Source organism: Carcharodon carcharias, chromosome 2 (assembly GCF_017639515.1).
Source record: "Carcharodon carcharias isolate sCarCar2 chromosome 2, sCarCar2.pri, whole genome shotgun sequence".
In the NCBI taxonomy this organism is placed as follows: Eukaryota; Metazoa; Chordata; class Chondrichthyes; order Lamniformes; family Lamnidae; genus Carcharodon; species Carcharodon carcharias.
Genome location: NC_054468.1, coordinates 99,833,210 through 99,853,288, shown reverse-complemented (window position 1 = coordinate 99,853,288; position 20,079 = coordinate 99,833,210). Strand labels below are relative to the sequence as shown.

The 20,079-nt window shown below is 43.6% G+C and overlaps 1 protein-coding gene across 2 annotated transcripts in view; it reads left to right on the top strand.

The window, feature by feature from the left end:
• Positions 1-20,079, top strand: part of LOC121291029 (ephrin type-B receptor 1) — a 550,430-nt gene that overhangs the window by 362,432 nt on the left and 167,919 nt on the right. For both annotated transcript variants that reach the window (XM_041212061.1, XM_041212060.1), the window contains one exon: positions 5,870-6,205. In XM_041212061.1, the coding sequence (XP_041067995.1) occupies positions 5,870-6,205 (336 nt within the window). The remainder of the gene's footprint in view (positions 1-5,869; positions 6,206-20,079) is intronic.

The following is a 20,079-nucleotide window of genomic DNA, read 5'->3' as shown; positions in this document are numbered from 1 at the left end:
TGTGTCTCTGTCTGTGTGTGTGTGTGTCTGTGTGTTAGTGCATCTGGAGCAGAAAAAAATATATACTCAAAATGCATGTGTCATCAAAATATTTAAGAAAGGTTATTTTGGGGGAGAGTATGATTGCTGCCATTCTCTTGCCTCTGTCTGCCCAGTGTCTTGTAGAGTTTATTTTTCAGCTCTTGTGATTTAAAGAGCCTTTTGTGTCTCCTGATTTTTATGGGTCAGTGACAGCAAATTGGGCCTCTGTTTCGTGGGTTCCTGGAGTGGCCAATTGCTGAGATACAGAACCAGTCACTGAGTTTTATCTCGAGCCTGACAATCTCAGTTGGCAGCACATTCACACAGCAAGAGGCTCCCCAGTGAAAGGCAATCACTGAAAAGTAAGGAACAAAATGTGATTGTTTGAGGCCAAAATCCCTTGCATCTTTCAGAAAACCTGTTTTCTTCTTGTCTTTTTTGCGTCTGTTGCTGCTTTCTACAAAGCATTTTAATGTAGAGGCTGTTACTGATTGTACTGAAGGATTGGGAATCTCCTGCCTCGATGTGTGCAGCCAGGAAGATTTCCTCTGCAGCTTTTCTGACAAATTCTAAAACGAGTTCTATAAGAATAACATTGCAACTTCACTAGAAACACTAAATGGAGGACATCACCACAAACACATTTATACGATGTCCCTGAACAAAGTTCTGCCCCAATAGGATTTACAGCAGAGAAACAGGTTATTCAGCCCAATTGGTTTATGCTCCACTTGAGCTTCAATCCACCTTATTTCATTTAGCCATGTTATACTCCTATTCCCTTTTTCCCCGTATGCTGCTTCCCCTTAAGTGCATCTGTACCATTCACTTCAGCCACTCACTGTGGTAGCAACTTCCTCATTCTCACCACACTCTGAACAATGAAGTTACTCCTGAATTCCCTATTGGATTTATTAGTGACTGTCTTCTATTTATGGTCCCTTGTTCTGACCTCGACAGCAAGTGTTCTCTATGTTTAACCCATCAAAGCATTTCATAATTTTAAAGACCACAATTGAGAACTTTTTAACCTCTTCTAGAGAAAATAGCTGCAGCCCTGTGCAGCCTTTCGCAGGTATACCCTCTCAATTCTGGTATCAGTTGTTCAAAACATCCTCAAAGCAGCCAAAAAGTGTGGGTTCTTGTAGCCAGGAAGCTGTTTAAATCTATTGCTTACTCTCCTTTTATGACACCCAATGACAGCGGGAATCCATTGCTTGCTACGTTGAGGTCACTGAGGACCTGGTTGCTTTATTTCAGTTTAATAACACGAGAATAGAATTGGCCCATGTCTGGTCAAAAAGGAAAACCCGAAAAGGAAAAGATGAGAAGAAAATCCAGTTTAAATAGAAATTTTCCCACTGTCCCCAGCAGTCAAGTACACATCACACAATTCAGTGCTGTCCACTGGTGACCACTTTCCAGAACACGGCACACCCCACACCAGGCGAGACATATCTGGGTTGGGATGATGTCGATAAATCACTGGAGCTTTACTCTTGTGATTTCTGATGTAATCCCATTCCCTTGATGTGTGAAACTAGGCAATGCTGTGGCAACGTACCTGGAGGCTTCTGTCTGAATGCCTCTTTCTCTTATTACAGCAGAAGCGTTAAGCTATTTAAAAGAAGTCAGTAAAAGCTTCGACTGAAGTAGCGGAGTGAGCAATTCAGGAAAATACAGTAACCTAGTTTCTCATGCTGTCATTGGGTCTGCCTGTCTGTCCACCTGTCTATCTGTCTGTTTCTCTCTCTCTCTGTGTTTTAATCAGTTTTTCTGTCTGTTGATCTGTCGATGTATTGATCTCTGTTTTTCTTTTTAACCTAGCTCTGTTTCTCCATCTAACTACAGTATCTATCTACCTCACTATCTAATTTGCTGTTTTCCGACTGGGGTATCCACTAACTGTCTATCTATTGGTCTACTGAACTATCTATTGATCAATGTATCTTTCCATCTCTTTGATTTATCGATATATCTATCCATCTCTCTATGTATTGATGTAACTGACTGACAGAGGAATTGCCTTAATTGCCTCTCTATCTGTAAATTGATCAATTCATCTGTGTGTTAACCTCGCTATCTCTCTGTTTATCTGTTTATTTTCCTATGTGTATCTCCTCGAGCATATGTTTCTCTCTCTGTCTGTTCATTTTTCTCTCTGACTGTCTCTGCATGTCACTCTGTTGTTTTCTCTTTCTGTCTGTCTATGGGTCTGGACAGCACCCTCATTGTACTACTGAGGACTGTGCTCTGGAACCAGCCACAGTTCTAGCCAAGCTGCTCCAGTACAATGACAACATTGACACCTGCCTGACAATGTGCAGAGTAGGACAGGTAAATCCTGTCCACAAAAGGACAAATCCATCCCTGCCACTTACCATCTTATCAGTCTCCTTTAGCAAAGTGATGGAAGGAGTCACCACTTATGCATCACTTGCTCACCAACAACCCACTCACCAATACTCTATTAGCTTCCAACTTAACCACTCGGCTCCTATCTCATAACAACCTTGGTTTCAAACATGGACAAAAGAATTCAAAGATGTGAGGTGAGAGTGACTGCCCTCGACATCAAGGCAGCATTTGAACGAGTATGGCATTAAGGAGCCCTAGTTGATGGAAATCAGGGGGAAAATTCTCTACTGGCTGGAGTCATATTTAACATAAAGGAAGGAACAAGAGCACATGAGCACCAGACAATGCCCACATCCAAAAAAAAACACTGAACCTTCTCCGCTTGACATTTAATGGCATTCTCATCTCCAAATCCCATCATCATCATCCTGGGGTTACCATTCACTAGAAACTGAATTGGATCAGCCACATAAATACTGTGGCTACAAAAGTAGTTCAGATATTAGGTATTCTATGATGAGTAACTCATCTCCTCACTTTCCAAAGACCGTTCACCATCTATAAGTTGCAACTCAGGAGTGTGATGGATTACTTTCCACTTTCCTGTATGAGTGCTCAAGGCACTCAAGAAACTCAACACCATTCAAGACAAAACAGCCTGTTTGATTAGCACCCCATCCACCACCTTAAGTATTCACTTCCTCCACCACTGACACACATTAGCAGCAGTGTGTACCACCTACAAGATGCACTGCAGCAACTCACCAAGACTCCTCCAACAGCAACTTTCAAAGCCGAGACCTTGACCACCTAGAAGAACATGGACAGCAAGTACATGGGAACACCACCACCTGCAATTTCCCTTCAAGTCACGCACCATCCTGACTTGGAACTATAGAATGAGGAAAAAACATTATATATTATATAAATCACGCAGAGTAACATCTTAGAATAATACAAACTATGCTATAGAGAACTAACACTATATAGATGGAGTTTTGCCAAAGAGACAGGAATAGGGAATTGGAGGAATTTGCCCACCCTAGTATCATGTTGAGGAAGTGGATATTGGCTGGAGATGGGCACACCATTTCCAGAGGAGACCCAAGGTGGCAACAGTGGCAGGCTAATGGTGAGGCTGGCAGGCTAGAAGCCCACCTCCATTTCCTGGGACATCAGTCCAGTTGTAGTCATGACTGTTAGGCCCTCACCACCCCCCTCACTCCTTCATGCTCATTCATTTCTCCCTTACGCTCTTCATGTCCCCATTTATTCCACCATGTTCCATCAATACCACACCCCCCCCACCCCCTGCTATGCACCCACCAAACTCATTCATTCAGTATTCACTATATACAGAATCAGTGAACCATTGGCAAATCTTGCAAGTCTTTGAACTGCTCCTGAAACTACAGAGTAAACAAAGAGAGGTTGAAAATCTCCTCTGCAAAAAAATTGCTCATCTTACAACCTCTTCAAAATTTCAGTCACACACAACCATTCATCGTATCAATGACAAAAAGGGTTAATCCACCTTACACGTCTTAATCTTGTATAAATAAACACACAGGCATTGAAAAAACTCTTAAAAGAAACATCTGCTTATTACAAGGAAATAAAGATGTCAATCAAACAAAGCTTGCACTGTGCTCTCCTGCAAGCTATGTCGACATTGCCCAGTGAGCTGAGTCCATTATCCATTCTTGGAGCTCAGCCAAGTATTCATAATGATGGTATCTGGCAACTATCTCAACAGAAGCAGTTTGAAAGATGGCCAGACATCTGTTTTTTTCCAGATGGCATCATTATGATGGCTAATGAACGTACCCCTGCAGGCAGTGTTGACACAGCTTATAGCGGAGTTCTAGCTTTATCGGATAGACATTTTTTTTACCTTGTACTAACCTAATCTTTTTGAAGAGTTTTGTTCAGTGCCTGTGTGTTTATTTACACACAATTAAGAGGTGGGTTAAAGCTTTTTGTCACTGATACTATGATGGCTGTGATTGTTTGATGGCTTTATGAGAAGGTAAGACAAGTAATGTCTTCAGAAGAAATGTTGATTGGCTGTTTTCCCTTTGGTTCCTGACTCAGGACTAGGATTCCCCCATGGTTCACGACTCCTCTAAGGTGTCTACCTATCAAAATTCCCAGTGTGGGTGGGGCATGGGACAGTTTGAAATGCCCAAACCTGCAGTGGAGCTGGCAAGGGCAGGAGTGCTTTGTGCAGGCTGGCTACCCACACCCTTATCCTGCACTGACAAAAATTGCTGGAAATGGAAATGGGGGCAGGAATCCCAGAATCGCGTCCCACCCGCCATTTTTAAAGGCCCCCAACTTGGCCTGACTCCATGAAAATCTGGACCTAACTATTACACAATAGTGTGCTCAGCTGAGTAGGAGAGACCAAGTTTTGATTTTGTAAGTATACACCCTAAAATCAAGAGTAAGATACATGCAATAAAAACAACAAATTGAATTTATTCCTGCATGGATTTTGAGATCGATGAAAATGCATTGGTGGGAGTTTTTTTTTAAATACAATTTTTCTGGGATATGGGCATCGCTGGCTGGGCCAGCATTTATTACCCATCTGTAATTGCCCTTAAGAAGGTGGTGACGAGCTGCCTTCTTGAACCGCTGCAGTCCAAGTGATGTAGGTACACCCACAGTGCTGTTAGGGAGTGAGTTCCAGGATGTTGACCCAGTGACAATGAAGGAACTGAAATATATTTCCCAGTCAGGATGGTGAATGGCTTGGAGGGGAACTTGGAGGTGGTGGTGTTCCCATGTATTTGCTGCACTTGTCCTTCTAGACGGTAGCGGTTGTGGGTTTAGAAGGTGGTGCCGAAGGAGCCTTGGTGAGTTCCTGCAGTGCATCTTGTAGATGGTGCACACTGCTGCTATTGTGTGGTGGTGGTGGAGGGAGTGAATGTTTGTGGATGTGGTGCCAATCAAGTGGGCTGCTTTGTCCTGGACGGTGTTGAGCTTCTTGAGTGTTGTGGGAGTTGCACTCATTCAGGCAAGTGGGGATTTTTCCATCACACCCTGACTCATGCCTTGTAGATGGTGGACAGGCTTCGGGGAGGCTTTGTGGTCAGTGCTGTATGGTGAGGTTACAGCATGCTAAGCTGATGGTGCAAAATCAGAAGAGCAAATAATTTGCATTTGACCAATGGAAATCCCACACAAAAAACTGATTTATAGCACAAAAAGAAAAATACCTGGAAAAACTCAGCAGGTCTGACAGCATCTGCGGAGAGGAATAGAGTTAACATTTCGAGTCCATATGACTTTTCAACAGAACTTTAGTTCTGATGAAAAGTCATATGGACTCGAAATGTTAACTGTGTTCCTCTCCACAGATGCTGTCAGACCTGCTGACTTTTTCCAGGTATTTTTCTTTTTGTTCTAGATTTCCAGCATCCGCAGTATTTTGCTTTTAACCGATTTATAGTGATTGGCATAACAGTCTGTTTTCTGTTTGTAGGTGTTCCATCAGGCCCACGCAATGTGATATCCAGTGTGAACGAGACTTCCATCATCCTGGAATGGAATCCACCACGTGATGTTGGCGGGCGTGATGATGTCATGTACAACATTGTTTGCAAGAAGTGCCGCAGCAACCGTAAACTGTGCACCCGGTGTGATGAGAGTGTGGAGTTTGTGCCGAGGCAGTTCGGCCTGACAGAAACCCGAGTGTTTATCAGCAGCCTTTGGGCTCACACTCCATACACATTTGAGATTCAGGCCGTCAATGGAGTCTCTGGCAAGAGTACGTACTCACCACAGCACGTGTCTGTCAACGTGACCACCAATCAAGCTGGTAAGTGACTGTGAGAGCCCTATGCGCCACCTGACGTGCCTCCCGCCACCATCTTCACTAGCTCCTCTTCATCGCTCCTTAATTTCTGTCAATTCTCTTTCCTCAGCAAAGTCACATGCCTCAAGGTGTTACTTCACACATTACACACCACAAGTTATTCAACTTTAGCCATTACTCCAACCTGTGAATTAAATCACAAGAAGCTTTGTTTTCTGTGTACTAGTATAGATGGAGAATAACTATCCTTTACCAATTTGCATTTATTGGAGTACTTTAGTGGAAACCAGTCCCCCAAGCTGAATTTTTGAATTGCCCAATTACTCTGTATGCCTTTATGACTCAGTCTGTAAACCCAAGGAAAGTGGGTGAAATTCAGTTTTGAAGGGAGCTCCAAGTTCATGGGAATAGATTGGCTGCCTGTTAAACAGCACGCTTCCAATAGAATGGGAAGCCATGCAGCGTGTGCTGCAAACAGCATATTGGCTACCCCCATTTTTGTGCCCAAGTCAAAGTTAAATTTAGCCCCAGCCTATGCTGAGATTCTTGTAATCACCTCAACATGGGTCAGACTCAAGACACCCTTCTGCTCATTACCGTGCTTCTTGTTTCATCCCTATTCAAATACCAACCAATATAAAACTGGAACTCAACTGCCCATATCTTAACTTGTACCAAGATGATCACCCGACATCCTTGTGCTTGTTGACTTACATCTTCTCCAAATCTTGCAATCACTTAATTTTAAGGTTCTCACTCTTGTTTTCAAATCCTTACATGGCCTGCCACCTACCACCATCCCCACCCCCAGTCTCTGTAACCTACTCCAGCCCCACAACCTTCCTAGGCTGCTGTGCTCCTCCAATTCTGACACCGTGCTCATCCCCAATTTTCTGCACTCCACTATGGCTGCCTAGGTTCTAAGTTCTGGAATTCCACTCCAAAACCTCTCTATCTCTCTCGCTGTTCTATCTTTCCCCATATTTAAGTCGCCCATCAAGACTAACCAAAATTTTAGTCACCTTTCGGAATAGTTCCGTGGTGTTAAATTTTGTTTGAGAATGCTCTAGTGAAGCAGCTTGGGACGTTCTACTGTATTAATGGTGCAACATGGGCAAGTTGTGTTGGAACTGGAAGGAAAACAAAATAACAGAAGAAAAGGAACTCGGTTCTCAAATTTCCAAATCCCTTCGGATATCTGAAGAGGTTTCAATGCATCAAAAGTGCTGTTTAAATAGAAGAAAGAACATCATTTTGTTTAATACTTTTTTTCAAGACCCTTGTTTTCATTTGATGGAAATTCTATTTATTTTAAATGATATACTGCAAGGTGTGATTTACTGCACATCCCATGTTCCCAGTAAATCTCATCTACCCCTGAAACCAACACAGTGTACTGCCCAACTAATGAAACAGTTTAATGATTGTGTGGATGTGTGTAAGGAGAGATGGATCATGTAATTTTTGTCAATATGATTGTTATTGGGAAAGAAGAGCTTGTTTCCTTAACCAGTAGGTTCCCTGTTTCTGACTCTGCCTGATCATTCCTCTGGAAATGAGCAGGTACTTGTTCACACCAATGATTGAACATTGGGAGAAAACTGCAGAGGTGAGAGGATTGCAAATTGGGTTCCCAGCTCTCAGCACAGTTGCTTGGTGCTACGTGGCCGATGACAGTCCATCTGAGAGTGTTGTTAGGAAACAAAATGTTTACATCAACAGTGCTTCTCTGACTTATCAAGTTTGAAGAAGTTTGTGCTGGGGAGTAGGTGCTCAGAGATGAGCGAATAGAGTCAGCATCATGTGGCCATATGTAGCCAGCTCCCCCTGATTTGGTGTAGCCCTGATATTTATACTAGGTTGCTGTGTGGGCTTTAGGTGGACATGAGGCACCCATGTTGTCACCAGTCCTCAGTTTGGTAAGATGACACATAAGCACACTTACTGGAGGTAATGGGCCAGAGTTAGATTTTGGTGGGGGGGTGGGGGGTGGGGGGGGGGGTGGTGGCGGGGGGCAGGAGGAATGAAGGAATGGTACAAGGTACATGACCCCATTGGAGAGGTGGCAGATTTGGTCATGGAAGGCTAATCACAGGCACAGGTAGTCTGTTCCTTTGTAGGTCCCAGAGGAGTAGGGCCCATCCTCTTCTGGCTATGGTCCTGGTACCTGCTAGGCTTCACTGGCAGCTTCAGCAGTTAAAATCACAGTGAGATCCAAATGACATCACAGGGGACCAACATTTATTTATTAATGAGGCTCCCACCATTTGTTTGTGGCTCACACTATAACTGCTGCTGAAAACCCATGAGGCTACAAATGTGGCGGACATGCATGCACAGGAAACCCAATGGGAACTGTCATGTTAAAATGTGTTAAAATGCACCCTTAAGTCTCTCCTGGTCCAGGGTCGAGCTGGCTCACACCCCAGTGCAATGCTCCAGTGTAGCTGCTGTGAGGCAAAATGGCTTTCAAATCCCATCACACTCCATTACGGAGCCAAAACTAAAAAGGGTACCCTCAAGCAGGAGTTTGCTGCCAGGGTGACTAACTGTTGTGTGTTTAGCTTCCCAGCTGTGAAGTGTGCTTTATTATTACAGTATCAGAGGTTGAAACATGATGTCAACGTTAATTGTGAATTGTGGCCTGGCCACTGCCGGTCCATCAGTTTTACAGTAAGCCGTTCACATGCTGTGTTGAAAGACTCTATTATCCAGATATTCCCCTAGGAGGAGGAAGAAAATATGTCATTTCCCAGCCTGGATTCAAAGGGGATTTTTTTTATATTGCAAACAACATGAATTATATTCTATGCCTTGCGCTCAACATTCAAGTTCCCATCTTCCTGTTCATTCAACATTAGCAAGAAGGATGGTGTTTAGGCAGACTCTGTTCTATTTGTGGAAATGACATTGGTTTGTGCTATATCTCTCTATATTTATAAATCAAAACAGTGACTTGTACACCCATTTGTGCTGTGAATGCGTTGCTTTATTTAGAATGCACCTCACACAACAGAGGAAGTTACTTCCTTGTCTCTATCCAGCCATCTCTTGTGTACATCCTTCTCCCCACTCATTGACATCACATTGGCTTTCTGCTCCGTCCATGATTTTCAATTGTTGCTTTTTGTTTCCTCTCAAGCTGACAATCTGGTGCGAGACCTTTGTACCTCTCTCTCCAAAGCTGCACGATGAGTCATCCTGATTTACATTTCCCTTATTTCTTTCTTGTTCTCCCCTCCGGTGAGGAGCTGTGAGGTGGAGTTTGCTGAAACATCAGCTAGGTGCACAGAACTAGGCATATCCAGTAAACCAAGTGACAACGGGAATTTGGTGAGAGTGGGAATTTGGTGCCAGGTGGGAAAGAGGTTCTTTAAATGTTCTTTAAATCAAGGGGCATCAGTAAACATATAAATAATCAAATAAGGTCCAAAGAGATCATCTTTAAGCAAAATAATGGGACAGTTGAGACCTGTTACCTGAAATTCCTGTGCCATGTGGGGACTCCAGGATGGTGCATGTGTCCTGGGTCACCTCGTGTGCAGGAAGTGCACAGGAACCTGAGCTCAGGTGTTCTGAGCGTCAGAAGCAGCTGGAGTCATTGCGGGGTTTACGAGAAGCTGAGGCGCTCCAGGAGGTAATCACCAACTAACAACAGAGTTCAGGAGAATAGTAAATGGATGTCTGTCTTGCATAGTAGGAGAACATAGGCAATGCAGGAACAGATATAGGGACAAAATTTGGGAGGGGAAGGAAATCTCAACAAAATAATTTACTTTTGTTCAGAAACAAATTACCCCCAAGTTTGCTTGCATGTGAGATCTCAGGCCATGCCCTGTGAGTTAGACTTTGTCCTTCACACTTCAGCTCAAAAATATTTTGTCCTGCAGGTTGCCGGATGTGTGAAATGATAACAGTTGTAGTGATGTTAACCACCACCTGGACCCTTGGTAAAGCAATCAGATTTAAGGTAGAGAAGAAACAAAATAATAAAAGAACAGGAAATAAAGTGAATTAAAGTCAAATCTGGTACAGAAAGAGAAATAAAGATAGGGAAAGAAAGAAACAGAAATAAAACATGCTGAAAAACTCAAGGTCTGACAGCATTTGACAGAGTTAACATTTCGATCTGTATGATGGACTCGAAACGTTAACTCTGTCTTTCTCTCCACAGATGCTGTGAGATCTGCTGAGTTTTTCCAGCAATTTTTGTTTTTGTTTCAGTTTTCCAGCATCCGCAGTATTTTGTCTTTATCATAGGGAAAGAAAGATCGGATTAAGAATCAGAATCACAGAATTTGTTACAGTGCAGAAAGAGGTCATTTGGTCCATCAAGACTGCACCAACTCTCCAAATGAGCAACTCATTTAGTTCCATTCTATTCCCTTCTCCCCATAACCATGCATGTTCTTTTCAGATAAGAGTCCAATTTCCTTTTGAATGCTTCAGTTGACTCTGCCTTCATCACATTCTCAGGCACTGCATTCCAGACCTTAACCACTTGCTGCATGAAGAAGTTTTTCCTCAGATCACAATTGCTTCTTTTGCTAATTACGTTAAATCGATGCCCTCTCATTGGCAATCCTTTCACAAGTGGGAGCAGTTTCTCCCCGTCTACTCTGTCCGGACCCCTCATGATATTAAATATCTCTATCAATTCTCATCTCAGCGTTCTTTCCTCTAAGGAAAACAGTCCTAACCTCTCCAATCTATCTTCACAACTGAAGTTCCTCATCCCTGGAACCATTCTCATGAATGTTGCCTACATTCTCCCCAATGACTTCACACCCCTCCTAAAGTGCTGTGCCCAGAACTGGACACAGTACTCCAGCTGAGGCTGAACTAGCATCTTTTCAAGTTCAACATAACCTCCTTGCTCTTGTAATTGATGCCCCTATTAATAAAACCCAGGATACTGTATGCTTTATCAACTTGTCCTGCTACCTTCAATGACTTTTGCACATTTACACCCTGGCCCCCCTGTTCCTGTAATAAAAACAGACAATGCTGGTAAAACACAGCAGGTCTGGCAGCATCTGTGGAGTGAGAAACAGAGTTAACGTTTCAAAATGACACTTCTTCAGAGATAAAGAACTGTGCCTGTACCTCCTTTAGAGTCGTAACCCCCATTTTATACTGTCTCTCCATGTTCTTCCTACTGAAATAAATCACTTCACATTTCTATGCCTTGAACTTCATCTGTCACCTGTCCACGCATTCCACCAACTTGTATATGTCCTTTTAAAGTTCTACTCTATCCTCCTCAAAAGAGGGAAAGAGAAAAAGAGACAGAAAGGAAAAGCCAGAAAAAAATCTAGAGCTTTTTAAATAAAAAAACCCTCTAAAAACAATTTATTACAGGAATGAGACTGCACAGTGTCTGTTGTTCCCTTTCTGAACCAGACAGGTTGATTCCCATTGCAGGGACATTAATCTCCTCATTAAAGGAACCCTTACATTGTTAAGTACCAACCTTAACTTTCTGCAGAAAGTTTAATAAGTACTTAAATGCAGCAATTTCATTAAACTCACCAGGTGAATGAGGCCGTGCTGCTGTTTGCATGAAGCTCATACTGGGGTGGCAGAAATCATCCAGTGGTTTGTGACAATTCAAACTTATAGCATATCTATTCCTCTCCACAAGTTATGGAGTTATTCAAACACTAATAACAGTGTGTGCATTAAATTTGCTGCTCTATTGACAGCAATTCTGCCCCTTTTATGTGCTTATGTCTCCTGGTCTGTAATTTCTCCATTTACTTACCAACTTGGCCAGGTTGAAAGCATGCTCATTCACGGCTGTGAATGACTACCTCAGCAGTCAGCGTAGAGATGGAGTTGGAGTTTAAAGCACACGTGTAGTTGCTTCTGAGTATGTTGCGAATAAATTTATTGTTTCCACACAAGAAGTGTCTGCAGATCAACTCTATCATCAAGAGTAGTTACTCGACTACCCTTACAATAAATTGGTGATGAGGATACAACAGGTTTGAACAAAACAAATCAAGTTAGAAAGAAAATAGCATTGTACCTCACCTAGCGATTGCAAGTAACAAGCTCCATTAGAATTGAAGAAGTTATCCCCTCACAAAATGCCACAATTTGGGAGAGTTGATCCTTTTGAACAAGCCACAGGCAATTGGTCTCTATACATAGAACGTCTCACTTTTTTTCAAGCGAACAAGATTCTGGAGGAAGAGAAGAGGTGAGCGACCCTCTTGACTGCTTGTGGGAGCAAAACCTACAGTCTGTCTCGAAGTTTGACAGCACCCAGTGCCCCAGATTCAAAGAATTTCAATGAATTGGTGGACCTCGTGAAGGTTAAGATGTAGAGGTTTAGGTTGAATTCAGGAAATAGAGCCCCCATTGCATACTATGTGGGAAATTTGAAGCAGCTAACGGAACGTTGTGAGTTTGGCATGACTCTAAACAACATGCTCAGAGATTGTCTAGTATGTGATGAGAAAGAAGACACTATTCAGAAAAGATTATTGTCCAAAGTGAATCTGGATTTCAAGTAGGCTCTAGAATAGCACTAGCCATGGAAAACTCAAAGAGATTCAAAAGCAATACAGGGTGCGCAAAATGACGCCGTTCTCCACATTGGGCGGGAAACCCCAGCAGAAAAGGGCACGAAAATGCAACACTCTACCGAGAAGCGGGAAACAGCCCCCGCCAGCTGAAGAATAAAGAAAAATTGAAGAATAATTTTAATAGAGATGGAAGCTATCAGTCTTTTAGTGATTGGCAGTTTAAAAACACCGAATGCTACTATTGTCACAGAAATGGGTATATGATGAGGCAGTGCGAGGAAAGATTCAAGCAGGCTTGTAAATAAAAGAAGAAGCCCAATGAAATCTACAATGTAGAAGAGCCTGAAATAACATATTCAGACATTTACTCATTGTTTAACCTGAAAGTTGGAAAGACAGAACCAATATTTGTCACAGTGAAAGTAAATGGCAGACCTGTTAGAATGGAAGTGGGTACGGGAGCTTCCACTACAGTAATTGGGAAACATACCTTTGGACATTTGAATAATGGTGAACATCAGTTAAGTTTAGAAGAAACAGCCACCAATCTAAAAACATACATAGGTCAAGACATTCAAGTAAAAGGCATAAGCAGAGTAACTGTCCATTATGGAAGCCAATTGGCAAAGCTACCAGTGTTGGTATTTTGACGCAGAGGACCAAGCCTTCTAGGATGAAATTGGCTAAGGAAAATCAACCTTGATTGGCCACTGAGATTCCAAAAGGAAGTTGGAAGCATTCTGCTCTGAAAAAGGACTGTGTAAGGATGCAACAACCTGAAGAAATGCAGACTGTCTTAAGCCAAAACCTGGAAGAACATCAGGAGAAACTTGAAGCGACCCTGCTTGATGACAGAGTTTGAGATGAGGTGAGCAACCTTTACAGGGAAAAAGAAAACCTGCTGAAACACCTTCACACACGACAAGATTCCCTCAGGTCAGAGTTTGTACCTCTGGAAAAGTCTGAAGAGAAACAGAAAGAATTCAGCACCTCCCTGAACAAACTGAAGGATGAGTTGGCAGAGAAGACACAACAATGTTCAATTTTCCAGGAGGCAGCAAACAAATACAAAAAGAGATGGAAGAGCTGAAGAATCAGCTAAATGAAGCCAAAGAGGCTTTGGAAGCAAAAGTCGCAGAATTTTCCAAGAAGCAGACAGGTAATTAAATTTCGGGAGACTCAGCCACTGAGCTCAGACAAGTTGAGATGTTATCTGAAAGAAGTCTGGCCAATAGTGAAGTCAAGAAGAAGGCCAAGATTAAAGTTTGTGCTAAAAAGAAGAAGGTGCATAGGAAGAAGATACAGAAATACATATAAGGCTTCAATCCTGGCAGCATATGAATACACTTTCGTACATCGACCTGGAAATCAAATCGCAAACACCGATGCCTTTAGTTCTTTCCCTTTACAAGAAAATGATCAGCACATCCCAGTTCCACAGGAACTTGTTTACTGTTAAGTTTCTTAGATTCCTCACCGACAGATCAGAGATTTGACAAGTCAGGACCCAGTTCTATCTCAAGTATGAGAACAAGTGCTGTGTGGTTGGCCAGAGGAGCCCGTATCTGATGAAATGAAACCACACTTCAATAGAAGACATGAAATAATCAGCCAAGATGGCATCTTATTGTGCGGTGCATGGGTGATAGTTCCTCCAAAGGGAAGGGAGCCACTTTTAATTGAACTACACAGTGCCCATCCAGGAATTTCCTGAATTAAGGCACACACCAACTATGGTGGCCTGGGATGGATGGTGAAATAGAGAGTTTAGTAAAGCACTGTGTGCAATGTCAGCAACTGCAAAAGTTGCCAGTGACAGTTCCGTTACATCCATGGGATTGACCAGGTAGACCCTGGGTGCAGTTACACATTGACTAGGTTGGACCTTTCCTGGGAATAATGTTTCTGCTCATTGTCGATGCCCATTCAAAATGGTTGAATGTTTATGAGGTGAAGTCACCAACGTCGGGCGCCAAAATTGAGAAACAACGTCAGAGATTTTTCATTCACGGACTACCAGAAATAGTCATTTCTGACAACAGCACGGCATTTATGAGTGCTGAGCTTCCAAAGTTTATCAGCCTCAAAGGTATCACTCATGTGAAAACTGCACCGTACCACCCTTCCTTAAATGGACCCGCCAAAAGGGTGGTTCAAATGTTCAAGACAGGCATGGAAAAGCCAATTGGTGATTCCCTAGCAACCAGGCCAGCACGCTTTCTATTTCATTACAGGACTACCCCTCACACAACAACAGGTGTCACACCTGCAGAGATATTGTTGAAACAGCAGATTGAGCTTAATAATGCCAAATTTAGAGGAGAAGGTGGAAAGGAGTCAGGGAAGTCAGAAAACTAGACACAACTGGCATAGTTGTGAGAGGAAATTGACCGCTGGAGAGACAATATATTGAAGAGCTTCAGAAAAGGACCAAAGGACCAAAAGGACCGGGTGAAATAGGTGTGGTGGCCAGACCTCTATCTCACCATGTGGACCATTTAAGGAAGCGAGAGACAAATCATCAAGATATGGTTCCACCAGTGACCATGACCGGGTCTGTGTTTCCTGTTGAGGATACTCAACCCAACACTGACATGTCTGATATTCCTGTAAGAGTTGAGGATACAGAACTGCAAGTGCCCACCGAAGCACCTGATGTTCAGGCTACTCCAGGAAAGGAGGTTCCTGATAAAGAGTCTGAAGTTGTGGAGCTGCGATGTTGTAACTTGTAAATTCCTTACCCAGTGTAAATATTATGTTGTCTTGAAAAATACGTACTTGTAAATATAATATGTATAGCCGAGTTAAAGGGAGAGGAATGTAGTTATTATGGGGAGAATTTTCTCCCCATTGGGCGGGCTGGGTGAGAGCGGGCAGGGGCAGATGCGCAGCTGATCGCCGCCCGCGATCAATTGGGCACCGCCATTTTACGTGGGTGGGCCAATTAAGGCCCGCCCAGCGTGAGCTGCACCTGAAAGCGCTGAGCATTACCTGTGTGGGCAGGGGAGGAGGGAGAGTGGGGACCTGCGCTCTTGCACATGTACAGAAATCTGCCTGAGGCACGGATCTGCCTCAGGGAGATTACTTTGCTTATGAAAAATTGAAATAAAGATTTTTTTTAATTATTCAGACATGTCCCCTCCTCACATGAGCTGGGACATGTCAATGAATTTGAACAAAAGTTTTTATTACAATTATAAACCTTTCATGAAACTGCGTCCCACCTGTGGATGAGGTTCCATGAAAAATGCGAAGGCCGCCTGGGCTCTTCGCTTACCCCCCCGCCAACCTTAAGGTTGGACGGGCAGCTATGTTAGTTATTTTAATTGCTATTTAAATGGAGTTAAAAGGCCTTTGACAGTTTGGCGGACGCGCAGCCGACTCTGGTGTGTGTCCACCGAACTGTGGCTTGGAATGATGCGCGGTGACGTCAGGAAGCACGCCCGATGTCACCACGTGTCATTTTACACATCAGCGAGTGGGGCCCACTCCCGCACGCTGACCAGAAGGCTCTGGCTTATGGTTTTATTTAGTGTAATGTGCCTTCAAGAATAACACAAGTAGTTATTGCTGAGTATATTGTAAATAAACATAGGGCAGGATTTCCCGGTCGGTGAGTGGGGGGCTGGGCCTGCTCGATTATGCATAACATGACATGGGATGACATCGGGCGGAACTCCTAACTTCACCCCGCGTCATTTCAATTTTCAGGTTGGCGGAGGCTCATCCGAATCAGCTGCGTGCCTGTCGACCTGTCAATAGCCAACTGAGGCCATTTAAAAACTAATTGCAGTAGTTAAAGGACCTGCCCATCCAACCTTAAGGTTGGCAGGGAGGCTGGGAGCCCTGGCAGGCTTCAGAGAAAGCATAAAACCTCATTCATGGGTGGGATAAGGTTTTACGTAGGTTTTAAAAAATGTATTAAAAGTTTAACTAAAAGTGATGCACATGCCCCAACTGTCACATGAAGGGACATGTCAGGGAAATTTTATTTTTATATTTTTAACATTTTTACATTTGGCGCTGATCTCCCTGAGGCAGCACTTTGCCTCAGGGAGATGAGTGCGCTGTTTTACACGCATGCACGAAAGAGCACACTCTCGGCTTAGGGAATCCTCCCGCCCGCACAGGGAGCGCATTGTGCTTCCTGGTGGACGTCACGCTGGGCAGGCTTTAATTAGCCCACCCACATAAAATGGCGGTGCACCCCCAATCGGGGACGTCGATCAGAGGCGCACCTGCACGTGCCTGCAAAATGTCTGTATGTCAATGCTATCATCAATAGTAGCAACTCAGCCACTCCTACAACATTAAGGTAAACACTAGGTAAACTATATCCTCTGCTCGGGTAATGTTGGACAGAGTCACAATCTTAAAGTTAGAACTTGCCCAGCCCTCCCTCCCTCCCCTCTTCTTTCTTCCCTCCCTCATTCCTTCCCTCTCTTCCCCTTCTTTCCTCCATCACTCCCTCCGCCCTCTTCCTTTCCTTCTTTCCTTCCTCCCTCCCTCCTTTCTTTCCTCCCACTCCCCCCTTCCTTCTTTCCTTCCTCCATCCCACCCTCATAGTTTATGAATGTTTCTATCAATTGTGAGTTACCTGAGCTAATGAGGACTGGGCCCTGGCCTATCAGTTTGCAGTGTCATTGCCTGTAACCATAGACTTTCACTGACATGGACATTCTCCAGCAGACCTTAGAGCTTACTTCCATGAGCCATCTGTGTGGTGCAACCTGTAGGCCTGATCTTAATTGCAGATCTGTTTTTGGTCGATGGGCAATGATATGTTTGAAAACTGACGCAATGCTCCAGAAATGTGCACATGTCATTTTAACACATAGGTCACATATAAATTTCTTTGGCTGAATTTCCATCCGTCTGAAAATTTCACAGCCCAAAGGCTGGCTGTCAACAGTAGGTAGGTAATGGGGTTCCTGAAAACAGAAGGAATTGTCGGGGGGTGGGGTATGAGGTGGGGAAGAGCAACTGGAGAGGCACTAAGCTTTCCTTGTGGATTCAATTACTCCCCCTTCTTAATGGTTTAGGACCAATTCTGGCCTCAATCCTCTTCCACTCTGCCTTTACCTACGGGAAAGTCACTTTGGCCTTTGTTTGGGCGGGTGAGTGATCAGGGTCCTACACATATATGTAAAGAAGGATTCAGTCAGTTTTGGGTGGGCTTCCTTGCCACCAGCTCAGTAGAACAAGTTAAAATTAGGTACACTCAACTCCCAGTAATTCTAGGGTAGGTGACTAACCTGAGTGATTTTAATTGCCCACTCACCTGGTTCCCACCAGGTAGGTAAATAGGGTTAAAATTTCCCCCAACACTGATAACCTTTGCATTTTTCAGCTATTCTATTGCGCTGGTCCATGAGTTTGTCCAAAGTACAGTGGACACCCAGGAATTACTACATGACAGGTGTGTGATCTAGGGATTCAGACAGTTTATAATGAGTAAGGTGAATAGCAGACGGTGACTGTGAGAAAGCAATCAAATTGATAGGTTTGGATGATATCCAAACAACAAGAATAAAGGTCCCAAAGCTGAAAGATCCAGTTCTTGCTCATTCAGACAATTCACAGAGAAATTGTGGAACAATTTACCGCATTCAAAAGAGAAGAAAAGTTTAGATATAGTAAAATCCATTCGTACCGTGGGGGAGGTGATGGAAGGGGAGGAGGGTGGGATGGGGGAGGTTGTCCTCATTCTTGGCCAGACAGTAATGTTGCCTCAACTCTTGTAAAGGTCGAATGAAAAGGTTCTGCACTATGAAGTAGAGCTGCAAAGCTTGGTCAAAGAAGTAGGTTTTAGTTAGTGTCTTAAAGAAGGAGAGAGAGATAGAGAGGTTTATAGAAGGAATTCCAGAGCTTAGGACCTTGACAACTGAAGGCACAGCTGCCAATAGCAGAGTGAAGAAAATGGTGTGCACAAGAAGCAAGAATTGAAGGAATGGAGAGATCTTGGAGCATTGTAAGAATGTAGGAAGCCACAGAGATAGGACGAGGCAAGGCCATGAAGAGATTTGAAGACAACAATGAGGAATTTTAAACATGGCTGTTTTTGGACTGGGAGCCAATGCAGGTCAACGAGCATAGGGCTGATGGGTGAACGAGACTTCGTGCTAACTAGGGGATGAGCAGCAGTGTTCCTGGATGGCCTCATGTTTACTGTGGATGGAAAATGGGATGCCAGCTAGGAGAACATTGGCACGGCTGAGTGTATCGATAATAATCACGTCTGAGTATCTTCAATTGCTGCAGCTCAACCAATTGGGTGACTGCATTTCAGGATGGTCAGTCCCTTAGGTGGAACTGAGGCTTGGCAATCTGTGGCTGCAGCAACTAATCCTGAGAGTCTGAAACCTACAGTACTTGTACGATTTCTAAAATGCAAACAAAACAGGCTGACGGATGCTCCGGTATCTTGTTGGCTTCATAAACCACTGAACGTGATTAGACAACAATTTTTCACTTCTCACACGGCTCCTTTTCAAAGACATACATTGTTGCAAGTCACTACTGAGTCGACAGTCTCAATACTGGAGCATTGTTGCTGCTGCTTGGTCACTTTCTTTGATCTTCATGTTGAAAGTTGCTCCACATTGTATCAGATATCAGATTACCAGATGGTGGCGGTGGTTAATGACGCTTCCTTTATTCAGTGAAATAATGCCTGGTTAAAAAGTAAAACCTGATGCGATCACAAAGACTCGCTGTGCCTGTCAGAGTGAGCTGCAGAACAGGCCACAGCTTGCTCAGCTTTTAGGGTGGTTACTAATATAACACCTCTTAAAATCCATGGCTGGAACAAATGAAATTGTCAACGGGCTGTGTTTTCCTAAATATATTTATAAGACCGCTTTACCGACAGATATAAGTGAGCTTTGTCTTTTCTCTCTGCCAGAGTGTTAGGGCTGCACCTAGATTGAGCTTCTGGGTCAAGAGTGCTGAGAACCTGGAGCTCACAGCCACATGGAGTGGTTTAAGTGGAGAGCGTAAAAGGAGGCTCAATGCATGTTTCAGGGAGAAGGCAATATGGGCAGCAGGGACAGGATAGGAAGAGTTAATTAGAGTGGGCGGAGGCTCATGTGATGTATAAACATTGGCATAGACCAGTTGGGCTGAATGACCTGTTTCTGTGCCCTGGATTCTATAAGGAATTGATGCCAATTGAGGCAAAATAGGAAGTTTAAAGAAGCTATTTTTGCAGCATTTTGAGTCAGCTTTGGAACCTGTGGGCCGTAATTTCACGAACGACGTGGGAAACTCGAATCACAAAATTTCCCAAGTTGACGGACCCATCTCCATATAAATGGTCCCTGCATGCACTATTTTCACTATTTT